Source organism: Microplitis mediator, chromosome 1 (genome assembly GCF_029852145.1).
Source record: "Microplitis mediator isolate UGA2020A chromosome 1, iyMicMedi2.1, whole genome shotgun sequence".
NCBI classification, from domain to species: Eukaryota; Metazoa; Arthropoda; class Insecta; order Hymenoptera; family Braconidae; genus Microplitis; species Microplitis mediator.
Genome location: NC_079969.1, coordinates 4,503,524 through 4,525,515, shown reverse-complemented (window position 1 = coordinate 4,525,515; position 21,992 = coordinate 4,503,524). Strand labels below are relative to the sequence as shown.

The following is a 21,992-nucleotide window of genomic DNA, read 5'->3' as shown; positions in this document are numbered from 1 at the left end:
AATGTATAGAATATTCCTGAGTTGAATTTGCATTTAAAAAAAAATGGATTGAATAAAAATATATAAAAGTACTTTACAATACGTTTTTATTTTGGAAATGATCTCAAAAAATTTTCAGCCAATGGAAAAAATTGAACTGGTTTGTGAATTCTCTATGAAACCCAATTTTTTTTCGAAAATTTACTTATTATTAGCAACCAGAATGACACCTGGATCGAAATAGGGACAAATCAAGCTGTCACCTGAAACTTTAGCATTGTTCTCACGACGAAAGAGACGAGGTGTGTGTTGAAAATTATGCCTCTTGAAAACCGTAGAAAATTAATAGATTTGTGATTTTTCCACAACATCATCAATAATAGAATAGATTGTCCAGAGATTCTCAACGAAATAAAATTCCTAGTACACCCTAAAATTTTGAGAGAGAATAGATTATTAGATTTACCTCAAGACAAGAGGAAATTCATAATGAGTGGTTTTAGGAACAGAATATTTGCTACAGTAAATGAATACGCCAATAATCTAAACTTTTTCGATAGTAGCTTCACTACTTTTAAAAAAGCAGTAGCAAAAATGTTGAGTGATTTCTGAATATGGAATTTTGTATTATTAAACACATTGAGTTAATTATATTCGAGCAATTTTTTTACACTTACATATTATTATTATGTTAAACTATTGTAAATTGCAGATAGCGTTAAAATAAATAAATAAAATAGCGCTATCTCGCGACCAATAAATGGATGGCGCCCAATGATGAAATGAAAAATATTTTGAATTCCACTGAAATAATATTATCAATTCTTATATATAAAAAGTATCAGATTTCTGACTTGAAGTATCGTCTCAGCGGTTTTATTTTTTAAAATCGTGTTAAGCAGAGACTAATTTACAGACTGGAATCTGGAAGATTGAGGTTGTGATAGCAGGACATTAATCATAACGAGAGTGCATGCAATTAATAAGAATTAAAATGGGTTCAAATTAATTGTGAGACGTAGAAATCGGATGTAAAAATTCCAATTTTTTTATTGGGACATGTACAGTTGATACAAAAAAAGTACATTTGTTAACCTTTATGACCAAACTCGCTGATATTCTTCACTCGGACGACCTTTAATCTAAACGTATAAATCTCAATATAAATTGGCCAGACATCTGAAATTTCAAAATAATTGTATTTAAATATCTTATGATTGTTATTTAAATCATAAATTTTCTGGTCAACACAATTTACTTGTTTGATATAATAAATTAATGATTAATTTCTATGATTAGTGTTTATTGTGGTCTATCTTAAAAAAAATGACAGCTGTACTTACATCTGGTAATTAACGGATTCTTTCCAGATTATACTTGTGAAAATGACGGCGTAAATTTTTGAAAATTATTCTATTATCATCAATATGAGCATTTCTGGTGTGTACTTTTCATTTCCCAAATCTTTTATGTCATTCATCGATCAATTTTACTCTGAAGTGTGGAATTGTAAGCTTTGATTCATTTAATGAAAAATTTATTTTCAACAAATTATGTTCTAAAGTCCGATACAGATTTTATTAGATAAACAATTTATAAAATGCAATAATTCTGTTTGCGTTTTTTTTTTCTTTGTAGAGATAATTTTATTAATATTTGCATTATATTTTTATGGAAATGACTTTAGTCGAATTGAAAGAAAAATAATTTAAAAAATTTTACATTATGGAGTTTTTTTTTCATTAGTTTTTGTACAGTCACACCAAGGTGTGAGTGTTTTATCACAATTCAAGGCAATATTCAAAACAGTTAAAGGTACATCGGATATCGTAACATTAATTACTTGTTCTATTTTATATGATACATTATTTAAGCCTGTTTGCCGATCTCGTTTTCTCGTGATTTCCCGCTGATTAAAACATTTGATTGTATCTCTTTTTCGAGTATTTTTGTCATGAATATGTCTATAATATATATAGAATACATTTATATGGTTAATGTTCTCAACGTGGCTTTGGTCTACATAAGTGGGACAACTCTTATTAATTTTATAAAAATTAATTAATAAATTCTTGAAATAATGGTGATGATTTATTCTCTTATCCAAAAAAATAATTTCTTTCTCATTGAATACTTCATACGTACTTATGTCTTATATCGGTCCAAGAATAACATAAAAATATTAAGATACTAAGGTACTAATTGAAAATTTATTGCAGTTATTATGCGTGATTATTTCAATCACGCCCATATAATAATTTTCATCATAAGTTGCTGGTCAAAGCACTGATCACAAGAATCTTTTGATAGACACTACATAGACTTGCCCAAAATGACGTACACAAGACAATCTTGTAGTAGTCTTGTACTATTTTTATGAAAGTATCTTGGGGAAGACCCGTAGGTGTCTACGTCTTTATATACCTATCAATCTGTCACAAGATATTAATGCGAGATTCTAAGACAAGATTGTTGCAGGACTTGCACATGATATTGTACAAAAGAACATTGAAGATGTCTTGCTCAAGATGTGTTAGTAAAGTTACTTACGCGTATCTTGAGCGAGTCTTGCAACAGAAATTACTTGCAGACACTAACGCACATCTTGCGCCAGATCTGCTCCAGAAGTGTCATATCACACTATCTATATATCTGACTTCTATCTCTGTCACTTTACCCCAGGATCCTGTATCGTATGTCAATGGAGGAGAAAAGTGACAGAGACAGAAGTGAGACAGACAGTGCAATGAGACTTCTGGAGCAGATCTGGCGCAAGATATGCGTTAGTATATGCAAGCAATTTCTGGTGCAAGATTAGCTCAAGTCACTGTACCAATGCACCATGAGCAAGATATCTTCAATATTCTTGTCCAATTCTTCAAGTACAGCATAACACAAAGTTTTTTTTCAAGTCTTGGACAAGACTTGGAATTTAAAACTTTGTACCAGTGTCTGCAGCAAGATCCATAGTTTTGTAAAGACGTAGACAACTAGTGTTCTGGTGACCAGGCTTGGGCACGATTGCTACAAGATTGTTATATGGGCGAACTTTTATTGTTGTTGCACACGAATGTAGAACAAAGCTTTTTTTATTTCATGCAATTCTTTAAGTACTTACTTGAAAGTATTTTGTGATCCAGTTAATACATTTTGTGGCCTATATACTTTTAAGTTAGCTTCTTTTAACCTTACATAAAATTCATCATCTTCTAAACCCCAACCCCAATATTTATTTGACATTCCATTAACCGCTAAATAATGTTTTCTAAAAAATATGTAAGTATTTATTAGTTTATAAATTTGAGTATAAGGTTTTTTAAATCAAGAACTTTACTTAGAGTGGGAATATTTCAAATTATCAAAGTTAAATATATAAAATTAAATGAGAAATATGAAACTACGATCAACAGAATAGCCAATTCAGTGAATGTGCTCCGTTCAGATGTGAACTTCTTCAGTTGTCTCTACACATAATTTCGTACGAACGTTAAAAAGCTGGTACTGGATTACAACCAACTAAATGTCAACCTTTTACGTGTAATTTATTGTTTTTAAGTATCAATTTATTCTCTTTTTTATTCTTTATGGAACTTATAAAGGCCTGAATAATTCTTAACATTTTCCGTAAACAGAGGACTAAAAATTTCGTTATTTCAAAAATTCTAATTCGTCTCAAAGGAAAAATGTTTTGAAAATCTTCTTTAGCATACAAGTGTCATAAAATGCTCCATTTATGTATTTGAATGTCAGAACGAGAGTAAATGGGATTTTTCCTCAAGAACATGCATAGAAAAATTATATATTAATAAAATTTATAAAATCTTGACTTATCAATCGTACATAAGACTTTTTTACAACAAATATCGACTACAAACCTTGAGACGAGTAAAATTCCTCCAATAAAAGTTGGATAATGATAGCGGGGATGTAGTTCTGGAGAAGATATGTGAAAAGGTCCATTGTCAGGAAACCCATATGATAAATTATCATTCAGAGGTAATAAATCTATGTCATGCATGGCAATATAGTCGTAGTCATTTTTAACAAAAATAAATCCTACATTAATAAGAGAGGCTCTATTAAATCTAAACTTATCTACCTAAAAAAAATAAGACGTACGTTAAATATCCAGTTTACTTTCCATGTTCTTAGATATTTTTTTAAAAATTTCCTTTACCTGATGCAGTATAAATATATGATAATCAATATTTTGTTTATCTAAAAATTGTTTCATGTGAGGGGCAAACTGCAACAATTCTTCGAAGCGATCTCGAAATGGTACGAGAACTGCGAGCTTATTCTGTGATATTTTGTTTCGTTTCACAACATAGTCCGATACTTTCATAGAGCGATAGGTTTTTTCGTAACAGTTACAGTTATCTAGAATATAGTTTTTATTAATATTAATTATATTTAATAATTAAGCAGAGTTATAAATAAAATATTTTTAAAAATATACCTGAGTTTAAAGGCAGAATACTTAAGATACAAGAAAAAATGAATAAAATAAAAATACTGAAGAGTAAATATCTATAAGGAATTTTCTTCCAATAATTCCAAGTGGCCATAATTCAAATTTCATTTAAGATACATTATTATAAACTATTTCATATCTTTGTTATCAATCATGTTATGGATTCAACTATACCCCATAACCTAAACATGCCTGTATATATATAATTTGAAGACAACCTCCAACGTTGTTTTATAACTGTGGAGAATCAGGGTAGAGGTCTAGGTCTACCCTCCATTCTTGTAACCATGGAGATTTCCTGTCAGTTTAGCAGCAAGTTCTCGTCGAAAGGGAAAAGACTCGACCTGACCCAATTCTGGGACCGGAATCAGACTGCAAATTGTCAGTAAAAGTTTAAGAGGAAATTTTGCGGCAAACTTTCTGTCAATTCTGAACAACAGTTGACGTATATTCTGCTGATAAATTGAAGATGACTGAGTGTAGCAGATATAAGACAGTTTAAAAATTTGAATTAAAATAATGAAATTTAAAAAAATGCGCGTACGGATTTAGCTTTCATTCAAATACGATTTTTTAAATTTTTACTCTTCTTACATTTTTCTCTTCTTTATTCATTTATTCTAAAATTTAAAAAATCGCCAATTGTCAGCTACATTCAAAATTGCAAATTTTTAGATTTTTTTCAACAAATCAATTACAAAAAAAATAAAACTGTAAATATGCAGATGTCAAAAATTTAAAAAACTATAAGTGCAATTTTTAAAAATATTTTTCTTATAATTTATTATTTTGAATGAATTCAAAAAATTATTAGACAGCCGCTAACTTGAATATCATGAAAAAATCGCTGTAATGAAAATCAATTAATAAATTAATTAAAAATTTTAAATTCGAAAATTTGAGTACGGACCTGCTTTAATTACCACTAAATCTGTCAATTAATTTATAGGTAAAATAAAATCGAACAAACGTTAATTATAATTGAACATCAAACAGACAATAAAAAACTGATAACTTTACGATATTTGGCGCGAACTTCAAAGCCAACTTTTAATTATTAATTTTAAAAAATTCTAGTATCGAACAAGCAATAATTTTAATCTAACAATCAAAAACAAACGATTTATGTAAAAAAAAGTTGACAAACAATCAATTTGTCATCGACCTCAATTTAAAAAGTTTTTTTTTTAATTACAGCTTTCTCCAGTTATATAGAGATCAGCAAATGGTATCCCTGGGTAAAGATGGCGTTGAATTGAGAAATTTTAAGCAAAGTTATTTCACTACCGATGTAAATGTCAAATCTAAAAACAATTTTGAGTCTAATTAGGAAAAATGTCATGTAAAATTGGAGCAAGAGTTGAAATTGTTGGAAAAGATTGTCAAGGATGTATTGCTTATATAGGCCACCCGTCTTTCGCGACAGGGAAATGGATTGGAGTGATATTGGATGAGCCAAAAGGGAAAAACAATGGAACAGTTAAAGGTCAATCGTACTTTAAGGTTAGACGATATTACTAAAAAATTTTCATTCGAACTGTCATAAAAAATTTAAATTGAAGGAGTGTAAAAATGATATATTATTATAATAGTGTTCCGAAAATCATGGAATGTTCGTCCGCCAAAGTCAGTTGATAATTCTTGATGACTCAGGAAACAAAGTAGACACAGGCCTGTCAACCAGTACTAATATTTCTACTCCAGATGAAGCTGGTGCTGCTAGGGCTCGCAGCCGACTTACCAGGTAAATAAATTAATATAAATTAATTTTTACAATTTAAAAATTACTATTACAATTACTATAACTAAGCGCTATAATAATATTTCATGCTAGCACAAGTGTACGTAGAAGAAATGAATCATCTGTGTAAGTTACCGAATTTATATCACTACAGAAATTGACACATAAATGAGCGTGAATGTGACAGATATAAGACAATTTATAAATTAAAATAATGAAATTTAAAAAAACGCGCGAAATGATTTTTCAATTATTTAAATACGGGTTTTTAAATTTGTATTCTACTGACAATTGAATTATTTATAGAAAATTGAAAAAATTGCTAAGTGTCAGTTACATTCACACTCATATTTATATATATATTTATCACACTGTGTTTATTTGGCTACTAGAAATATATTGCACACAACGCCAACTACGATATAAAATCTTTCGCTCAATACGAAACAGAAAATTCGTCGATTATTTTAAAAATTTACGTGCTGTTATAAAAATAAGAATTTTTAAAATTAATTTCAAATACTTGTACGAATATCAAATTCAAATAGCTATTTGCTTAAGAAAACATGAACAATTATTACCATGTTAGTGTTTTTGAAATTGAATAATTCAAAAATTTTATGGCGTAATAATTCCCCGCTGTTTGACAGTTTCTTTTAGCACTCGAAGATCCGTAACTCAAAAAAAATTTATGATTGTTTTTATACAAAAAAAAAAAAAAAAAAAAAAAAAAAATATACATATGTAAAAAATTAAAAAAGTTCCAGATGCAATTTTTTGAAATATTTATTTTTATAATTTATCGTTTTAAAAAAAATCATTAGACGTCGGCTAATTTCAGTATCATATTTAAACATAATAAATTCAAATTGATGTTAAAAATAAAATTTCTTTTAAGAATAATAAAAAAAAATCTGAAAAACAGTTGACCCTGCGAGAAAACCCCAAAACTTCCCGCTATTTTCGAATTCAGGGAGCTGAGTCTAGATTTTTTATAGAATTTCTTAGACGGCCTGATCAAAATTAAGGCGTCCGATGAATGCTTGAAGGCCTCGGGAGCCTGACTCTGAACTCAGCTAAATCTCTTATTTTTTTTCTTTAGGCAATTAAATGTAATCTAAAAATTAATATTAGTAATAATTGCAGTATATTTTTTTCATAGTAAAGTTGGAATTTGGGTAACGTATGAAATTCACATAAACTGAGTACTCAAATATGATTCCCGTCTGGCTTTTTTTCTGCCCTCAGTATTCAGTTTGCTAAAAAAAATTCTGTTTTATTTTTTTTTCATCTCTTACAATATTCGAGTTCCTTATCAACATAAGTAATTTTTAATACTTTTATTTACAGTTCTCGTTTGTCATTAACTGGCAGTCGAACACAATTGAGTTTTCCCAGCCCAGAAAGTTCAGCAGGATCACAACATGAACGTAAAGAGACTAGTGAATCCGGAATACCTGTTCCTACTACAATTAAACGTGCCTCTTTTGTTGAGGTATAAATATAACATTTACTTTTCACTTGTCTATTTTTTTCTCCACAATTTCGACTGTGACCTGACGTGCTTATCCTTTTACCATAAGTGTTAATTAAATGAACATGGTATCAGTGCAGTTTTTATTACCACTATCATAATAAAAATCATATGATAAATTATTAATTAAATGAATAAAAATATGGGATTCATTAGAAATACACGTGCGTGTTTCAGAAATCCCCTAGCAAGAGTTTGTCTCCTGGCAAAAAGCCAAAGGCTGAAGATGATCGCAATAATGTAATTAATTATTATAGTAATATTTAAATTCATCAATACATTTTTTTTTATTAATTTTGTTTAATTAGATCATAAAACGTTATCTTGGTTATAATCATCATCCATGTAAACCCGTATGAATCAACCCGATCAACTGACATTTCATTATTTATTTTTGACTACAACTTAATGCAATCTAGAAATTCATTAATAATTGAATTTATTTTTTCAGTGAAGTCTCCGCATTCATTTTTTGTACTTCATATTTATTTTCCATTAAATCTTTAAAATTTTATTAAAAAGGAGAATAATTTGAAAATATTTTAATGTTTAAATAAATAATAATAATAATTGTATTATTTAATTAAAATTTAGACCGGTTTTGTGGAGACACTGAAACCAAATTTTGTACCTGGGCAAGTCATGGCCGGTTCGATATCTTCAACTTTGGGATCATCAGGTTTCGGGTCAAATACCGTAGAAGAAAAACTCAGTCATTTGCAATTAGTACAGGAAAATGACAACTTGAAAGCTCAGGTAATGAAAAATTATATCTCGAAATTAACTTTCTTGCAGTCAAAAATATTGATGTTGTTTCTATTCAGGTAAATGATCTTAATGAAAAAGTTGAAACTTTACGGGTTAAAAGAATGCAAGACAAAGAAAAGATGAAGGAGTTTGAGAAAACAAAACTTCAAGTCGAGCAACTGTTGGAATTCAAATCTAAAGTGATGGAAAGTCAAGTAAGTCCAGGGATATTTTTTATAGAAATTGAGCAAAGTAATAGAGTGTTCGTTTCTTAGGCAAGTCTTCAAAGAGAACTCCAACGTACTAGGCAAGAGTTACGTGAAACGCAGCTAGCAAAAAGTACTTATCAAGAAGAAATGGCTGATCTTGCGGAAACGGTTGAAATGGCGACGCTGGATAAAGAAATGGCCGAAGAAAAAGCCGAGACTCTGCAAATTGAATTGGAACAATTGAAAGAAAAACTAGAGGAAAAGACACTCGATCTAGAAATTTTACGTAACGAAATGTCTGAACAGGTAAATTTTTTTAATTCATCATAAATTGAAATTAATTTTTAAAAAGTTGGCGCTAAGAAAATTCAAATTTCATTGGTAAGAAAATTTTACATTTTTTTGTATTTTAGATTAGCGGAAGTAGTGCGTCTGGTGGGAAAGGACTTTCATCGTATGAAATGAAACAGTTAGAACAGCAAAATATTCGACTCAAAGAAACTTTGGTAAAAATGCGAGATTTGTCGGCCCATGAAAAACACGAGTTTCAAAAAATTCAAAAAGATCTCGATCAAAAGAAATCTGAAATATTGGAATTGGGAAGAACTAAAGAGAAGTTATCTGCTAGGGTTGAAGAAATGGAACATCAAATAGCAGATCTACAAGAACAGGTGATTAAATAAAGAAGAATAATTAAAAATATGACGAGAAATTCAAGCGCTGTAATTATATTTTACTTATACATATATTCTATATGTAATTTAAAAAACAGGTTGATGCAGCTTTAGGCGCTGAAGAAATGGTTGAAATGCTTGGTGAAAAAAAAATGCTCCTTGAAGAACGAGTTAATGATTTAGAAGAAGCAGTTGCTGATTTAGAAGCTCTTCAAGTAATAATAAAATATACTGTCAAAAAAATTGATAATTTAAAATAATAAATTAAAATTTCTTACAGGATATGTCTGATCAATTGGCAGAATCTTCAAAAGAATTAGAGCTTGAACTTCGAGAAGAATTGGATTTGGCATTAGGTTCAGCTCGAGATGCACAGCGGCATCGCGATGCTGCATTAGAAACTCTAGCAGATCGTGAATTGACCATCGCCAAATTTAGAGAACTTACTAACCGTTTACAAGAACAGTATCAACAGTTACAAAACCGTATGCAGTCAACTGAATCCGTATACTCGGGTACTCGAGGTATTTTTTCAATTGACTTATTGATTGTATATATTTCTTAAGTTGTAATAGACATTTTTCTATAAATTTGTATTTGATTTAGGAACTGATCAACAACTCGCTGAAATTTTGGACTTCCAAAAGACATTTGCAGAAACTCGTGCCCAAACTAAAGCAGTCGATCTTGAATTACGTCGCTTAGACATTGAGGAAGCTCGCACTCATGTTAAATATTTACTTCTATTTATGCCACCAGCTTTTCTAACTCGAGGAGGTGATCATGATGCGATAATGACACTTCTTCTGATTCCTAGAATGATTCAAAAAACTGAAATTTTAATTTCACAAATGAGGGATAAATATCAAACTGTTGATAATGTTGATAGGTACAGAAAATTTCCATTTATTAAATTACACTTTACAATAAGTATATTTAGAGTTTCTACCAGCATCATACAGACAGTAAAAAATATTGTGTTAAGATCAACACAATCTGTGTATTAAAAACGGTCTACACAATATTTGTATTATTTTTTAACGCAGACTATTTGTGTTTAAATTTCAACACAAAATTCAGGTAATACGAGCAGTGAATTCAACTTTTTAAATGTCAGTAGTGACACAAAAAAAATATTAACACAAAAAATTCAACACTGACCGTTTTTAACACATACACAATATTTTTACTATGCCAGTAATAATTACTCCATTAACAAAACAAAAATAAATATTTGTTTCTAGATCTTCATTAGTAAAAGGCCACTTGGTCGCACAGTACATATTCAGATCTTCTCTTTGTGGTCATATCTATGCTTTGCAAACAGTGCTTGGCGCTTTCGAGTCAACTCTTAACGTCTGCTCACCAGAAACTTTGTTGAAAGTCGGTGCCGCGTATCCAGAGATGGTGGCCCAAGAGAAAGCTGTAGACTCATTAATTTATCTTGCTAAGAAAGATCAATTAGATGAAAACGTTTCAACGGAAGCTATAGAAAAATGCTGCGTTTATTTCGGAACCATGTTTTCTGTTCTGTTTGATGATAGTTCGGTGGCCAATCAACCGAAAATGGTCGTCAATGGAACGAAAACACTTGGAAATATTTGTGATGCTTTGACTGTAGAAGCAATTTCTATCAAGACACTTTTAGACGGCGACGGTGGTGATATTGGTAAAGATTTTTTTAAAAATTATTTTTTTAATTTATGTCAAAGCAAAAGTTCATCACCGCCGTGATATTTCAGGCCTTTTGTGTCAACACATTGAAACAACTTGCGAAGTTATCCAACAACATTTGAGTTCAGCAAGAAGGCGCGTTCCTCGTGATCAAATATCTAGTAGTGGAACATGCGCTGCTATAAATTTAGGGCTAGACAAAGATTGGCTTCGTCAGTTTGTTAATTGCTATCAAAATGCTGTCAAAGTCACTAAAACACTTCAAGATTTATTAAAGAGTGCAATCCAAACAATTATTGCCAATGGAGGTAACATTTTATATATAATACAATTTATTTTGAACTAATATACGATGGACGTTTTATTATTCAACTCGCAATTAATTTTTTTTTTAGACTTAGATCACGGCATCAATGCACATAAATTTAAAGAAATGGCTGCAATGTCGAGTGAAAAAATTTATGACACTGATGATTTAGGGCCGATTTCAACATTAAAATCAAGCTTAGTAATTGTCCAACAAATGGCAGCTGATTTGGCTCAGAAAATGGTAGAGTGTGAGAATGAAATAATAACAGTTCGACAGACGTCAGTTAATCAATCATCAGCAATTGATGGAAACCCAGAAAGTGCATCTCCAATCAGCTTACGAGCTCAGACTACTCGAAAAGAATTTGAAGAAACGAAGAATCTCGCAAGGTAATATTTTTAACTTGTAATAACTAGTACACTAATATCACCTACCGAGTCATTATTTTAATTCTTCATGACTTTTTATCACCAATAATATTCAATGCTTATGAATTTTGCAGAAAATTAGAGACAAAAGATGTTGATATACGGGAAGTAAAACTGGCGCTCCGTGAGAAACAAGAAGAACTTTCAGAGATGTTGTTAAGAAAAGAATTGGCTGAAAAACGTCTCGCAAATCAACAACATGATCACGAGCTTACTGTTGAAAAGCTCAAAAGAAAGTTAGAAGAAGCCTTGAATCAATTGAAACGCAAAGAAAAAGAATTCGAAGAAACTATGGATCACTTGCAGACGGACATCGATAGTCTCGAATCTGAGAAAGGTCAATTGAAAGAGAAGTTAAAATCTCTTGGTAAAAAGGTCACAACACCTGTAGTTGGAATCCCTTCACCAGGCGGTAGGTCAGACAATAACTTCTTGTCTGGAAGCAATGAAAATAATCTTATGTCGGGAGTTCCAATCGCTTTTGACAACAGATTATTAGTGCAAGAGATTTCAGCATTAAAAGAAGCCCTGGTAAATGAAAACCGATTGAAAAGTAAACTTATAGCAGAATCGCTTAAGAAAAAAATGAATGATTTGAATCCTCTTTCTAAGCCTTTCGCGCATGAGTATTCTGATTCCAGTATCGAATCATTACAAGAAAAACGGCTTGAGTTGCTCAAGGTAATATCAGTTTGTTATTAAATTTTCTGCAAAATAAAAATTATGTTTCGCATTTTTTTCATTAATATTTATATGGTGAAATTTATTTCAGGACCTGCACAACATTATGTTATATAATGCGATTCCAGACTTGAGTAAGAACTCACAATCTGACACGAAAAATATTATACTTGAAAAATCAACTCCTGCATATGAATTCATAAAACGTAAACTACTTCTAAAAGAGTTGACTGAACGCATGCAGAATCTAACGGTAAATATATATGTATATTATACAGTAGTACAGTCGAATTCTATCAACTCGAACAGTTTGTCTACGGAGGAGCGGAAATTCCGACTTACCGAATGCCCCTTCTCCTTTAAGGAGTAAATTACAGCGCATGCGCACTTACATCTACATGAAGTAAATACACATATATACATATTTATTGCATCGGGTGGGAGACGGCGTAGCTGGTAGGGGTTAAGATTGAGGGGAAGTTCCGAGTTAATGGAATTCGACAGAATTTGTAACAAATTTTATTTTATAAAAAAGTCTTAAGTATCAATAGACGATAATATACTTAATTATATAAAATTTTCAGAATGAAGTTTATCAAACAAGTGTAACAAAGGCAATGGGCGCAAGAGTTTCGACAAACTTTTCAGTATTTCCCAGCCGTAAAATGGTTTCCGCAATGCAAGAGAAAAATAGTGTACTTGCAGCCCAAGTAAATATCCCATGCTCTGGACCAAGTCAAGTACATAATATCAAAATAGGTACCGAAGACTTACGAAAAGTCCATTCACTTCTATGTTATTGATGAATATTTATTATTATACTCTTATACCGAAGAAATATTACAATACTTGATCTTAGATGCTGTTATTATTATTAATTATTTATTTAAAATAGACCTTAAAATTTTTTTGAGTTTTAAATTTTTATGGAAACTAATTAATTTTTAAGGCGACTTTATATTTTTTGAAAACAAATAAATGTATCATAAATAATATTTCATATTTTACTTGATATTTAATACTGTCATGTAATCATCACCCGATCACTCCATGTATTTATGTCTATATTCAGTAAATATATATATACAAATATGAGTGTTCGGGTACTAGTTCCCTGATCGAGTCGAAATTTTTGGCATCGAAATCTCCAGACAAATAAACCGATTTTGATTTGAAAATCGACGCGGATTATAGAGTTCTGAAGATGAAATGAGGCACAGGACAAACACGATTGATCAGCCGAGAGATGTCAGCCCTTGCCTTCGCAGTCAACTTCACTCTTGTCTGAAATCGTCGTGTTTCATCCCTTGTCACACAATTTACTATTTACTATTGTAATTTTGATCCTGGATTGAAATTTACCAGGATGGCAAAAGATTCCTTTATAAATTTTAGTTATAATGCAAAATATTCTAGCACTCGTATTATAGATACAATACCGGTAATACTTAATAAAAGAAAACACTTTATAAATAAAAAATACATCACTTGCTTCATTATAAGTAATTATTGCTTATGATTATTGTAATAAAAAAAAGGTATGATTATTATTGTTTTTCAAGAAAGAAAAAGTTTTTATTCTATTGAAACATTTCATGTTTTTATAAAATTTTAAATTTAATTTATAAATAATGAAATGAATGAAAAGATGAGTTTGAAGACTTTAACTCATATTAATTTCTAGCTTATAAATAAAAAAAAAATTGTATATATATTTTAATATTAACGTAACAGTGAGACAAAAAACAAGAAGAATGCGAGATAAATGAAAATAATACAGAAAGATAAGGAAAAAATATGTAAATATATCAAATATTCTATGCCAAATTAGATACCATTCAGAAATTCATTTTTCATTGCACCCGAAATTCTTACACTATGTCGGTAACATCAATTGACGTTCTTGATTCAAGAAATTTTTTTAAAACCTCAATTTTCTTGGATCAAGTAGAAATTTACTCTGACCAAGACTAATTCTCTTGGCTCAAGAAAATCTTGACCTGGTTTCCAAAAACGTTTGTCTTCCAAAATATTTTCTTGACTCAAGATAACTTTTTTTCTGCCTATGATTATTTTTAAATTTATAATAAATAAATATTCTGATAAAACTTATCCGTAACCGAACTAACAGTCATTTTTTTTGTTGGGAAGAAACCGATTTTCTGTCCTGTTGACTCTCATTAAACTGAAATTTTCCTAGAGATTAAAACTTGCAGTTTCAATGCACAGTATAAAAAAAATAATTTTAAGAATTATGTCTCTTATGGTTAATTTGACTCACGACAGTTTTAACTTGTTTTCTACGGCAGGTTTCGCTTTCTCCTATGAAAATTCGAATGTAAACTAAACTGTTTTGGAGTTGTTTTGAGTGCAGCAAAACTAAGACGAGTATGGTAAATAAATGTACTTAGAAGCGCTACCAGACCGAACTTACCACAGTATTAGCTCGGGAAATTATCCTCAGTTTATAAAATTTAAAAAAAAATCCCTGAGAATTTCTCGATTGGATCACTTACTAGTTATGAAATGGGCAAAAGTTGATTGGAAACAAAAAACAAAAATTACTTATTACATTTATTCTGACAGAAACGATTTAAACATAAATATCAAAAATTAAAAATACAAAATAATTTTAGACATATTTTTTTTAGGTACTTCGAAAAACTGATATTTTGAAGTTCACATTTCATAACTAATTACATGAAGTACACAGAAAAAAAATATTTCTTACAAGAAATTTTTTCTCGCCCCAAGAATTTTTTTTTTTTATTTTATAATGCAAAAAATTTCTTAGGTCAAGTAAAAATTTCTAGTGTCAAAAAATAATTTTTTTCTGTGCAAAAAAAAAAATGGAAATATTTTCAATGTATACTGCAATGCAGAAAACTCCAGCGTAATGAAAAAAAGTAAATTTCAAAAAAATTTTCTATTTGGCATAGACTACCCATATATATACACATATATACATATATTTATATATATATCTATATATGTATATTAGTAATTATGTAATAATGAAATAATATCAGTGAAGAAGTCTTACAACTTTTTTTAATAATTATTATTTAATCGATAAACCTTAAATCTATCCGTTATCCATTGATTGTTTGAATAAAACAAACCTAATGGTTTGCTTAATTCGTTTATTTACTTATTTAGTATTATCTCTAAATCGTCCTTGAATGATCTTCTCAAATCTTAATGAGTCGCTCGCACTTGAGACTCGGGCTCGCACGGTTGTTCGTTGGGTTAATTGGGTTATGTATCATGATTGAGATACCACATTGATCGCTTTCGGGTTTGGTGCTATCACGGAGTTAGTGTTTTAAGGCGCTCCTGTAACAAATTCGAAGAGATGTCCCAATCACAAAGGATTATTACTAATGTAATGATCAATCAGAATACGTTCAGTTTAAAACACCAGAATTTTTAGCTGGATTCAGTCATTGAGCAAATCCTAAAATACTTATAATTATTTATGATATTAAATATAAGTCATATCTATAATAATAACACAGTAAATAGAGTGGCAGGTATACGACTCAGCCATAAGTGACCCTACGAAAAATAAAACTCTACCTAATTTAGGTCAGCCGCATCATACCTACCAAGAAAATTCCCGCTCCGATAAAATATCTACCATCTCAAAATCTCTACCAATGAAAAAATCTACCATGATATAATCACTACCAGAAAAAAACACTACCAAGTTGCATTTATGAATAAACTCTACCGTTTGAAATCCCTACCATCAACTTTAAAATGTATATTTTGCAGACAATAAATTTATTTTTAATTACTTGGGAATTATTTGGGAAGATTTAGGAATATGACTCTATTATTTAGGACTAATTAGTTAATGAGTAATTAGCATTTGGGATTTTAAAACTAAAACAATGCATAACTTTCTTCCCAAATAGTTTACTATTAGCTAACGAAAAAGTCGTGTTAGTTATATTTTCTAACATGCGCACTAAACGCTCAAACAATATTAAATAATTACCCATTAATTAATTAGTGCTGAATAATAAAATTATATTCCTAAATATTCCCAAATGATTCCCAATTAATTAAAAATAAATTTATTGTCTGTAAAATATACATTCTAAAGTTGATGGTAGGGATTTCAAACGGTAGAGTTTATTCATAAATGCAACTTGGTAGTATTTTTTTCTGGTAGTGATTATATCATGGTAGATTTTTTCATTGGTAGAGATTTTGAGATGGTAGATATTTTATTGGAGCGGGAATTTTCTAGGTAAGTATGATGCGGCTGACTTTAATTGGATAGAGTTTTATTTTTGATAGGATCGCTTATGGCTGAGTCATATACCTGCCAATAGAGTAATTAAAAAAATCAATTAAATTATAAGATATCTTAAAATTTTTACAATGACTGCCAGCGTAAAATAATTAATCCAGAGTAGGGGGTAAAGACTAAATTGTATTTGTAAAAGAGAGACAGAAAAGAATTTACTTCATTTTTTATAATTAAGTTTTTTTTTTTTTTTTTTTTTTTTTTAAATAGAATATAGAGTTTTATTTGCCGCACTGAGAGAAAAAAATAAGTATTCTAGTTACTTAGTGCCAAGTAATTATTTTATTCAATTAATTTAAATAATTATTTTATTCAAGTATTTTATTTACTCAATTCTAAGAAAAAAAAATTTTATTTTATCAAAAAAATATTCGTAGACGTTTTTTTTTTATCTCATGTTCAGATTAGTTTTGTACTTCATTTTTTTTTTTAGTAAATAATTTAACGCTCCCTAAGATTCGAACCCAGACCGATCATGCGAGACTTACGACCTACGCACGCCCAGCCACGTCAGCTAATCGGGAATTACGTTTCTCTATCAATATCAATGAAAAATTTCATTTTGTTACAAAAAAATTTTTTTCTTGATGCAAGAATTTTTTTTCTAATTTTTAATTATCTTTCTTCAATTTATTTTCATTTTATTTGACCAAATAATTGCTTTGTTTTTAATTCTAATAAATTTGAGACCGTACACTCAAAAAATATTTTTTCATATTTGAATTGAAGAATTTTCTTGACAAAAAAATCGAAATTTATTTACAGTACTCCAAAAAAATAAAATCAGCAGATCTCGAGCTGAGCTCAGATTTCTTCGATTAAGAAAATGATTTTGAAATAAAATTTTTGCACTAAAAATATATCAGATTGAAAATTTCCAATAGCATAATTACTTGTAAGAAAATACAAGATTTCCGTTTTTTTTTTCTTTCAGTGTATCAACTTAAGTAAATATTTGCTTGCCTCAAGTAATTGATTTTTCTATAAATTTAAATTTATTACTAAAGCGCGGCAAGTTTTTAAAATAAAAACTATCAATTTAATTTCCAAAAAAATGACTTATTTTGAGTATTTATAAAAAGAAAAAAAATTACTTGAATTTAATTTTTTTCTCTCAGTGCGGCTACGAGTTGGGGCAACGTAAGAATCGGTTTAGAAAGAGCCAGAAAATTCATAATTTCCACTCGATGATTTACTATTTTAATTAAAATAAATACCAATAACCGGTTGAACAATAACACGAAAAATTAATGGCTGTGATTGTTTTTTATTCAAGAAAACACTTTATTGCTGGATCGATCTTCTTTATTTTTTTTATTCAGCCTTTTTCAATAAAAAAAATCAACAGCTTGTTTTAGTAAAATTATCGTGGCGTGACGCGCTGTTTTTTTTTGTCATTTTCGACAGTTAGTAATTAAATCAGGAAAGTTTAAATTAAAATAATCTTCGACCTTGATCCATAAATTTTCAAATAATTATTTCACATGACCGCTAATCTATCCGATAAGTTTTTAAGTGCAGCATAATTTCGTAATCATTACTACTCTTTTGAATGAGGGGTTAATTAAAAAAAATTTTTTTTTAATACTATATATATACTATCTCGCTGGACCATTGACTCAACTGAAGGAGAAAAATTACTTCTGATTAGTTTCAAAAAAAATAAATAAATAAAAAAAGTCAAGGAATTTAGATGTGATAACAAAAATGAATGGTCCTGCAGACTTTTAACGATATTGTAAACCAAAATGGCTCGATAGAAGAAAAGATACCAGAGAATAGAAAGCGAAGAAAAGAAAAAAAATAAAAAACGCATAATCTAGAGTAGATCGAACGTCTCTGGATTTCTCTGAGTGCTTGTCTGTGCGTTGGCTATAGCAGTTGTCTGCTGACCTTGGCCTTGTGGTCCAGGAACAGCTGTACCGGTGACTCCAGATACTGCTCCAGGGAGGGCGATTCCTGCTTTCTGTTTCAGCATGGTCCAATCAAAAGTGTAATCGTACTGATGATTTAAAGTACGGAAGAGAATTCTAAAGAGCTGCCGTAGATACATGTAGTCAGGGCTCTCGTCAAATCGCAGACCCTTGGTGTAATTTATATACATTGCAAATTCCGCTGGGAAGCCCTGAGATAAAAAGTGAACGTTAATTTCATGCGAAAAAATTGTGTACTTAAAAGAAGAAATGAAAAATCTTTACTTTGCACAAAACTTCAACAGGAGTCGACATCTTTTTCTCACTAATTTTCTCGTACTTCTGTTTTTTTGTTGCTGCTTTCAACCCTTGCCAAGGAAGTGATCCTCTATTGAAATACATGAGGACGTATCCCAGTGACTCCATGTCATCACGACGACTTTGCTCAATACCAACATGCGCGTTTATTGATGCGTACCTCGCAGTACCTGTTAAATTTTTATCTTCTCGATATAATATATGACACCTCGTGCGAGTGTCTCGATATTTTTTCGCTAACCCGAAGTCAATAATGAATAACTGGAATAGCAGAAAATTATTCATTTAATTTTTTTCGATATAAATAATATTTAAATAAAATTAGCAATCAGTAATTAGTCGATGGCTTACTTTATTGCAATGACGGCCAATGCCCATTAAAAAATTGTCTGGCTTGATATCTCTGTGAATAAAGTGTTTACAATGGACAAACTCAATTCTACCAATCATTTGGTCAGCCAACATAAGCACCGTTTTAATTGTGAACCTTCGCGAACAAAATGTGAAAAGATCCTCGAGCGAAGGACCCAGTAAGTCCATTACCAAAACATTCCAATCACGTTCTTGTCCATACCTAGATTTTCAAAGTAATATAATAAATTTCAATAAAAACTTTTTTTTTACCTAAAATAAAGGTAAAAAAATTCAGTACTCGATCACTATTTCCCTGATCGGGTATTAGTTTTCCCATTAGGTACTGGTTGACTGATAGGATATTAGATTCCTGATTGAGTACTAGTTCCTTGATCGAGTACTAGATCTCTAATCAGGTACTAGTTTCCTGATCGGATACTAGTTCACTGATCGAGTATTAGTTCAATGATCGAGTACTAGATCTCTGATCAGGTACTGGTTTCCTGATCGGGTATTAATTCCTTTATCAGATACTAGCTCTTTGATCGGGTACTAGTTCACTGATCGAGTACTAGCTCTTTGATCGGGTACTAGTTTACTGATCGAGTACTAGTTCAATGATCAAATACTAGATCTCTGATCGGGTACTAGTTCCTTTATCAGATACTAGCTCTTTGATCGGGTACTAGTTCACTGATCGAGTACTAGCTCTTTGATCGGATACTAGTTTACTGATCGAGTACTAGTTTACTGATCGAGTACTAGTTTACTGATCGAGTACTAGTTCACTGATAGGATACTAGTTCCTTGATCGGGTACTAGTTCCCTGATCAGATACTAGTTCACTGATCGAGTACTAGCTCTTTGATCGAGTACTAGCTCTTTGATCGGATACTAGTTTACTGATCGAGTACTAGTTCTCTGATTGGGTACTAAGTCTTTTATCTTATAAAAGTTGTATAATTACCAGCGAATGTGTGGAATTCCGATGCCTCCGTGTAATATTTTGTATAATTTTGATTCGTAAAGTAATTGGGGATGACGTGCTCGTACATTTTCTAGTTTGACAGCGACTTCCTGCCGTAAGACAAAACAAAGACAGAGGGTATAAATGAACTATCGTTACTTTATTTGAAATATGTATGAAGACTCATTTAATTACGCATTTCTATGCATATATATATACACACATATATACATACATATATGTATTATATATATGTATATATACGCATACATGAAAATAATTTTAGAATAAAAATTCGTTGCTGATATTTAAAATAAATTCAAAGAATACGGATTCCTAGAAAAAATAAAGTGAAAAAAAAAAAACTAAATTGAACGGTATTCTCACCTCGCCATTTGAAATGTTGATGCCAAGATAAATATCACCAAATGAACCAGATCCAATTTTTCTCATAAGTCTATACTTCCCACCAACAATAAATTCGCTCTTGCCGAGCACACCACCGAGCATCGCCATTATTTATCTTGTAATTTAGTCTAAACAGTAAAACACACCCGTAGATTCTCTTTTCTTTTCACTCGTTGTCGTTTTCACTTGTTCTCTTTTTTACGTTTTTTCTCTCTCTTGTCTAAACGCAAACATACACAGATATTCGTTTTAATATTTGTTGATAAATTTACTGATAAATTTTGATGGCCCGTTAAATTTGACAATTCCGTGATTGGGAGATTTTATTAGTCACGGGAGAGCACTAGAAGGTACCAAACATTATTACGGATATATCAATATTGTAATGAAAATAAAATAACCACAACACATATCAGAATTACATGTGATTCTTAACGATATAGAAAATTTTTACATTTAATTTGTTTTGTAAAGCCAAATTGTGGTGATTATTCTTTATATTACTGAGTTGTTGGTCGAAAATATGGATAAAACGGTTGGCGAAAGTCACTAGTGGCACAGCGAACCCCACCAATTCGTCGACATTTTCATTCTCTGCAACCTCAGAGAATGGTGTAAAAGGACAGTGTGTTGAAATAACTCAAAAACTATAAAGATAAACCAATCAGAGTTAACATTGATCACTATGAAGTCAGCAACACGAACAAAAAATTAACTAAAGTGGGGATTGGCCGGAAGTGATGCGGCAACTGCAGGCCATACCAATTTTTTTTTCCTTCTTCTCTCTTTATACTTATATATGAATGTTTGTTGAAAATTTTTAATTATTTTCAAGAGGATTTTACGTACATTTCAAAATTTTGATTTTTAAAATTTAAAAAACTACTGATTTTGGCGGAAATAATTAATTATGTCGGAACGGAAAACGAGAAATTGAAAAATAATTTCAATCTGAAGGTGAAAAGTGTTTGCGTCATTGACCTTTATTATGTTTCAGGGGAATACATACGGAAATTACTGATGACAACTTTAGCTGCTGACATTTAACGTTAAGTTGACTGCAAAGAGTTGATGTTCAATTAGTTGAAGCAAACTTTCTATAATTTTCTGTCAATTTAAAAGTAACTTTTGTTCTTTGGATATTTCCCCGTGACTTTTGTTGTTGAACTTGACTTCTAAAAGCAGGGTGTAGTTTTTTGACAACTAATAGTTCGGTTTTACGCAACTTTCAAGACTGTCAAGTTTCTGGGCAAATGTTTGATC

General features: G+C 30.5%; 3 protein-coding genes across 9 annotated transcripts; 1 reads left to right on the top strand and 2 right to left on the bottom strand.

Annotated features, from left to right (window-relative positions):
* Window positions 1–21: 21 nt before the first annotated feature.
* Window positions 22–4,841, bottom strand: LOC130666572 (beta-1,4-galactosyltransferase 7). 3 transcript variants are annotated; one of them, XM_057467696.1, is made up of 7 exons: window positions 4,439–4,837; window positions 4,157–4,359; window positions 3,855–4,078; window positions 3,098–3,244; window positions 1,323–1,943; window positions 1,075–1,158; window positions 22–409 (listed from the first exon to the last, which is right to left on the bottom strand). In XM_057467696.1, exons 1-5 carry the CDS (start codon window positions 4,545–4,547, stop codon window positions 1,703–1,705), a joined length of 924 nt encoding a protein of 307 aa, XP_057323679.1. In that variant the 5' UTR covers window positions 4,548–4,837; the 3' UTR covers window positions 22–409; window positions 1,075–1,158; window positions 1,323–1,702. The 3 variants fall into 3 exon arrangements, with proteins under 3 accessions (XP_057323679.1, XP_057323687.1, XP_057323672.1); XM_057467704.1 differs by lacking the exon at window positions 22–409 and having other exon boundaries at window positions 1,005–1,158; window positions 1,323–1,473; window positions 4,439–4,841; XM_057467689.1 differs by lacking the exon at window positions 22–409 and having other exon boundaries at window positions 1,005–1,158.
* Window positions 4,842–5,678: 837 nt separating this feature from the next.
* Window positions 5,679–15,788, top strand: LOC130670973 (dynactin subunit 1). 3 transcript variants are annotated; one of them, XM_057474623.1, is made up of 18 exons: window positions 5,679–5,956; window positions 6,046–6,197; window positions 6,288–6,320; window positions 7,545–7,689; window positions 7,906–7,968; window positions 8,323–8,484; window positions 8,553–8,690; window positions 8,751–8,990; window positions 9,098–9,355; window positions 9,457–9,573; window positions 9,639–9,882; window positions 9,965–10,247; window positions 10,603–11,027; window positions 11,101–11,340; window positions 11,428–11,731; window positions 11,845–12,451; window positions 12,543–12,704; window positions 13,036–15,788. In XM_057474623.1, exons 1-18 carry the CDS (start codon window positions 5,789–5,791, stop codon window positions 13,252–13,254), a joined length of 3,960 nt encoding a protein of 1,319 aa, XP_057330606.1. In that variant the 5' UTR covers window positions 5,679–5,788; the 3' UTR covers window positions 13,255–15,788. The 3 variants fall into 3 exon arrangements, with proteins under 3 accessions (XP_057330606.1, XP_057330614.1, XP_057330623.1); XM_057474631.1 differs by lacking the exon at window positions 6,288–6,320; XM_057474640.1 differs by lacking the exon at window positions 7,906–7,968.
* Window positions 14,144–21,405, bottom strand: LOC130671009 (casein kinase I-like). 3 transcript variants are annotated; one of them, XM_057474699.1, is made up of 6 exons: window positions 20,709–21,390; window positions 20,322–20,431; window positions 19,352–19,574; window positions 18,968–19,261; window positions 18,663–18,894; window positions 14,144–15,787 (listed from the first exon to the last, which is right to left on the bottom strand). In XM_057474699.1, the coding sequence occupies exons 1-6, from the start codon at window positions 20,835–20,837 to the stop codon at window positions 15,777–15,779; spliced, it is 999 nt and encodes a 332-aa protein (XP_057330682.1). In that variant the 5' UTR covers window positions 20,838–21,390; the 3' UTR covers window positions 14,144–15,776. The 3 variants fall into 3 exon arrangements, with proteins under 3 accessions (XP_057330682.1, XP_057330673.1, XP_057330666.1); XM_057474690.1 differs by having other exon boundaries at window positions 15,709–18,894; window positions 20,709–21,072; window positions 21,184–21,405; XM_057474683.1 differs by having other exon boundaries at window positions 15,709–18,894; window positions 20,709–21,405.
* Between the last annotated feature and the right edge of the window lie 587 nt (window positions 21,406–21,992).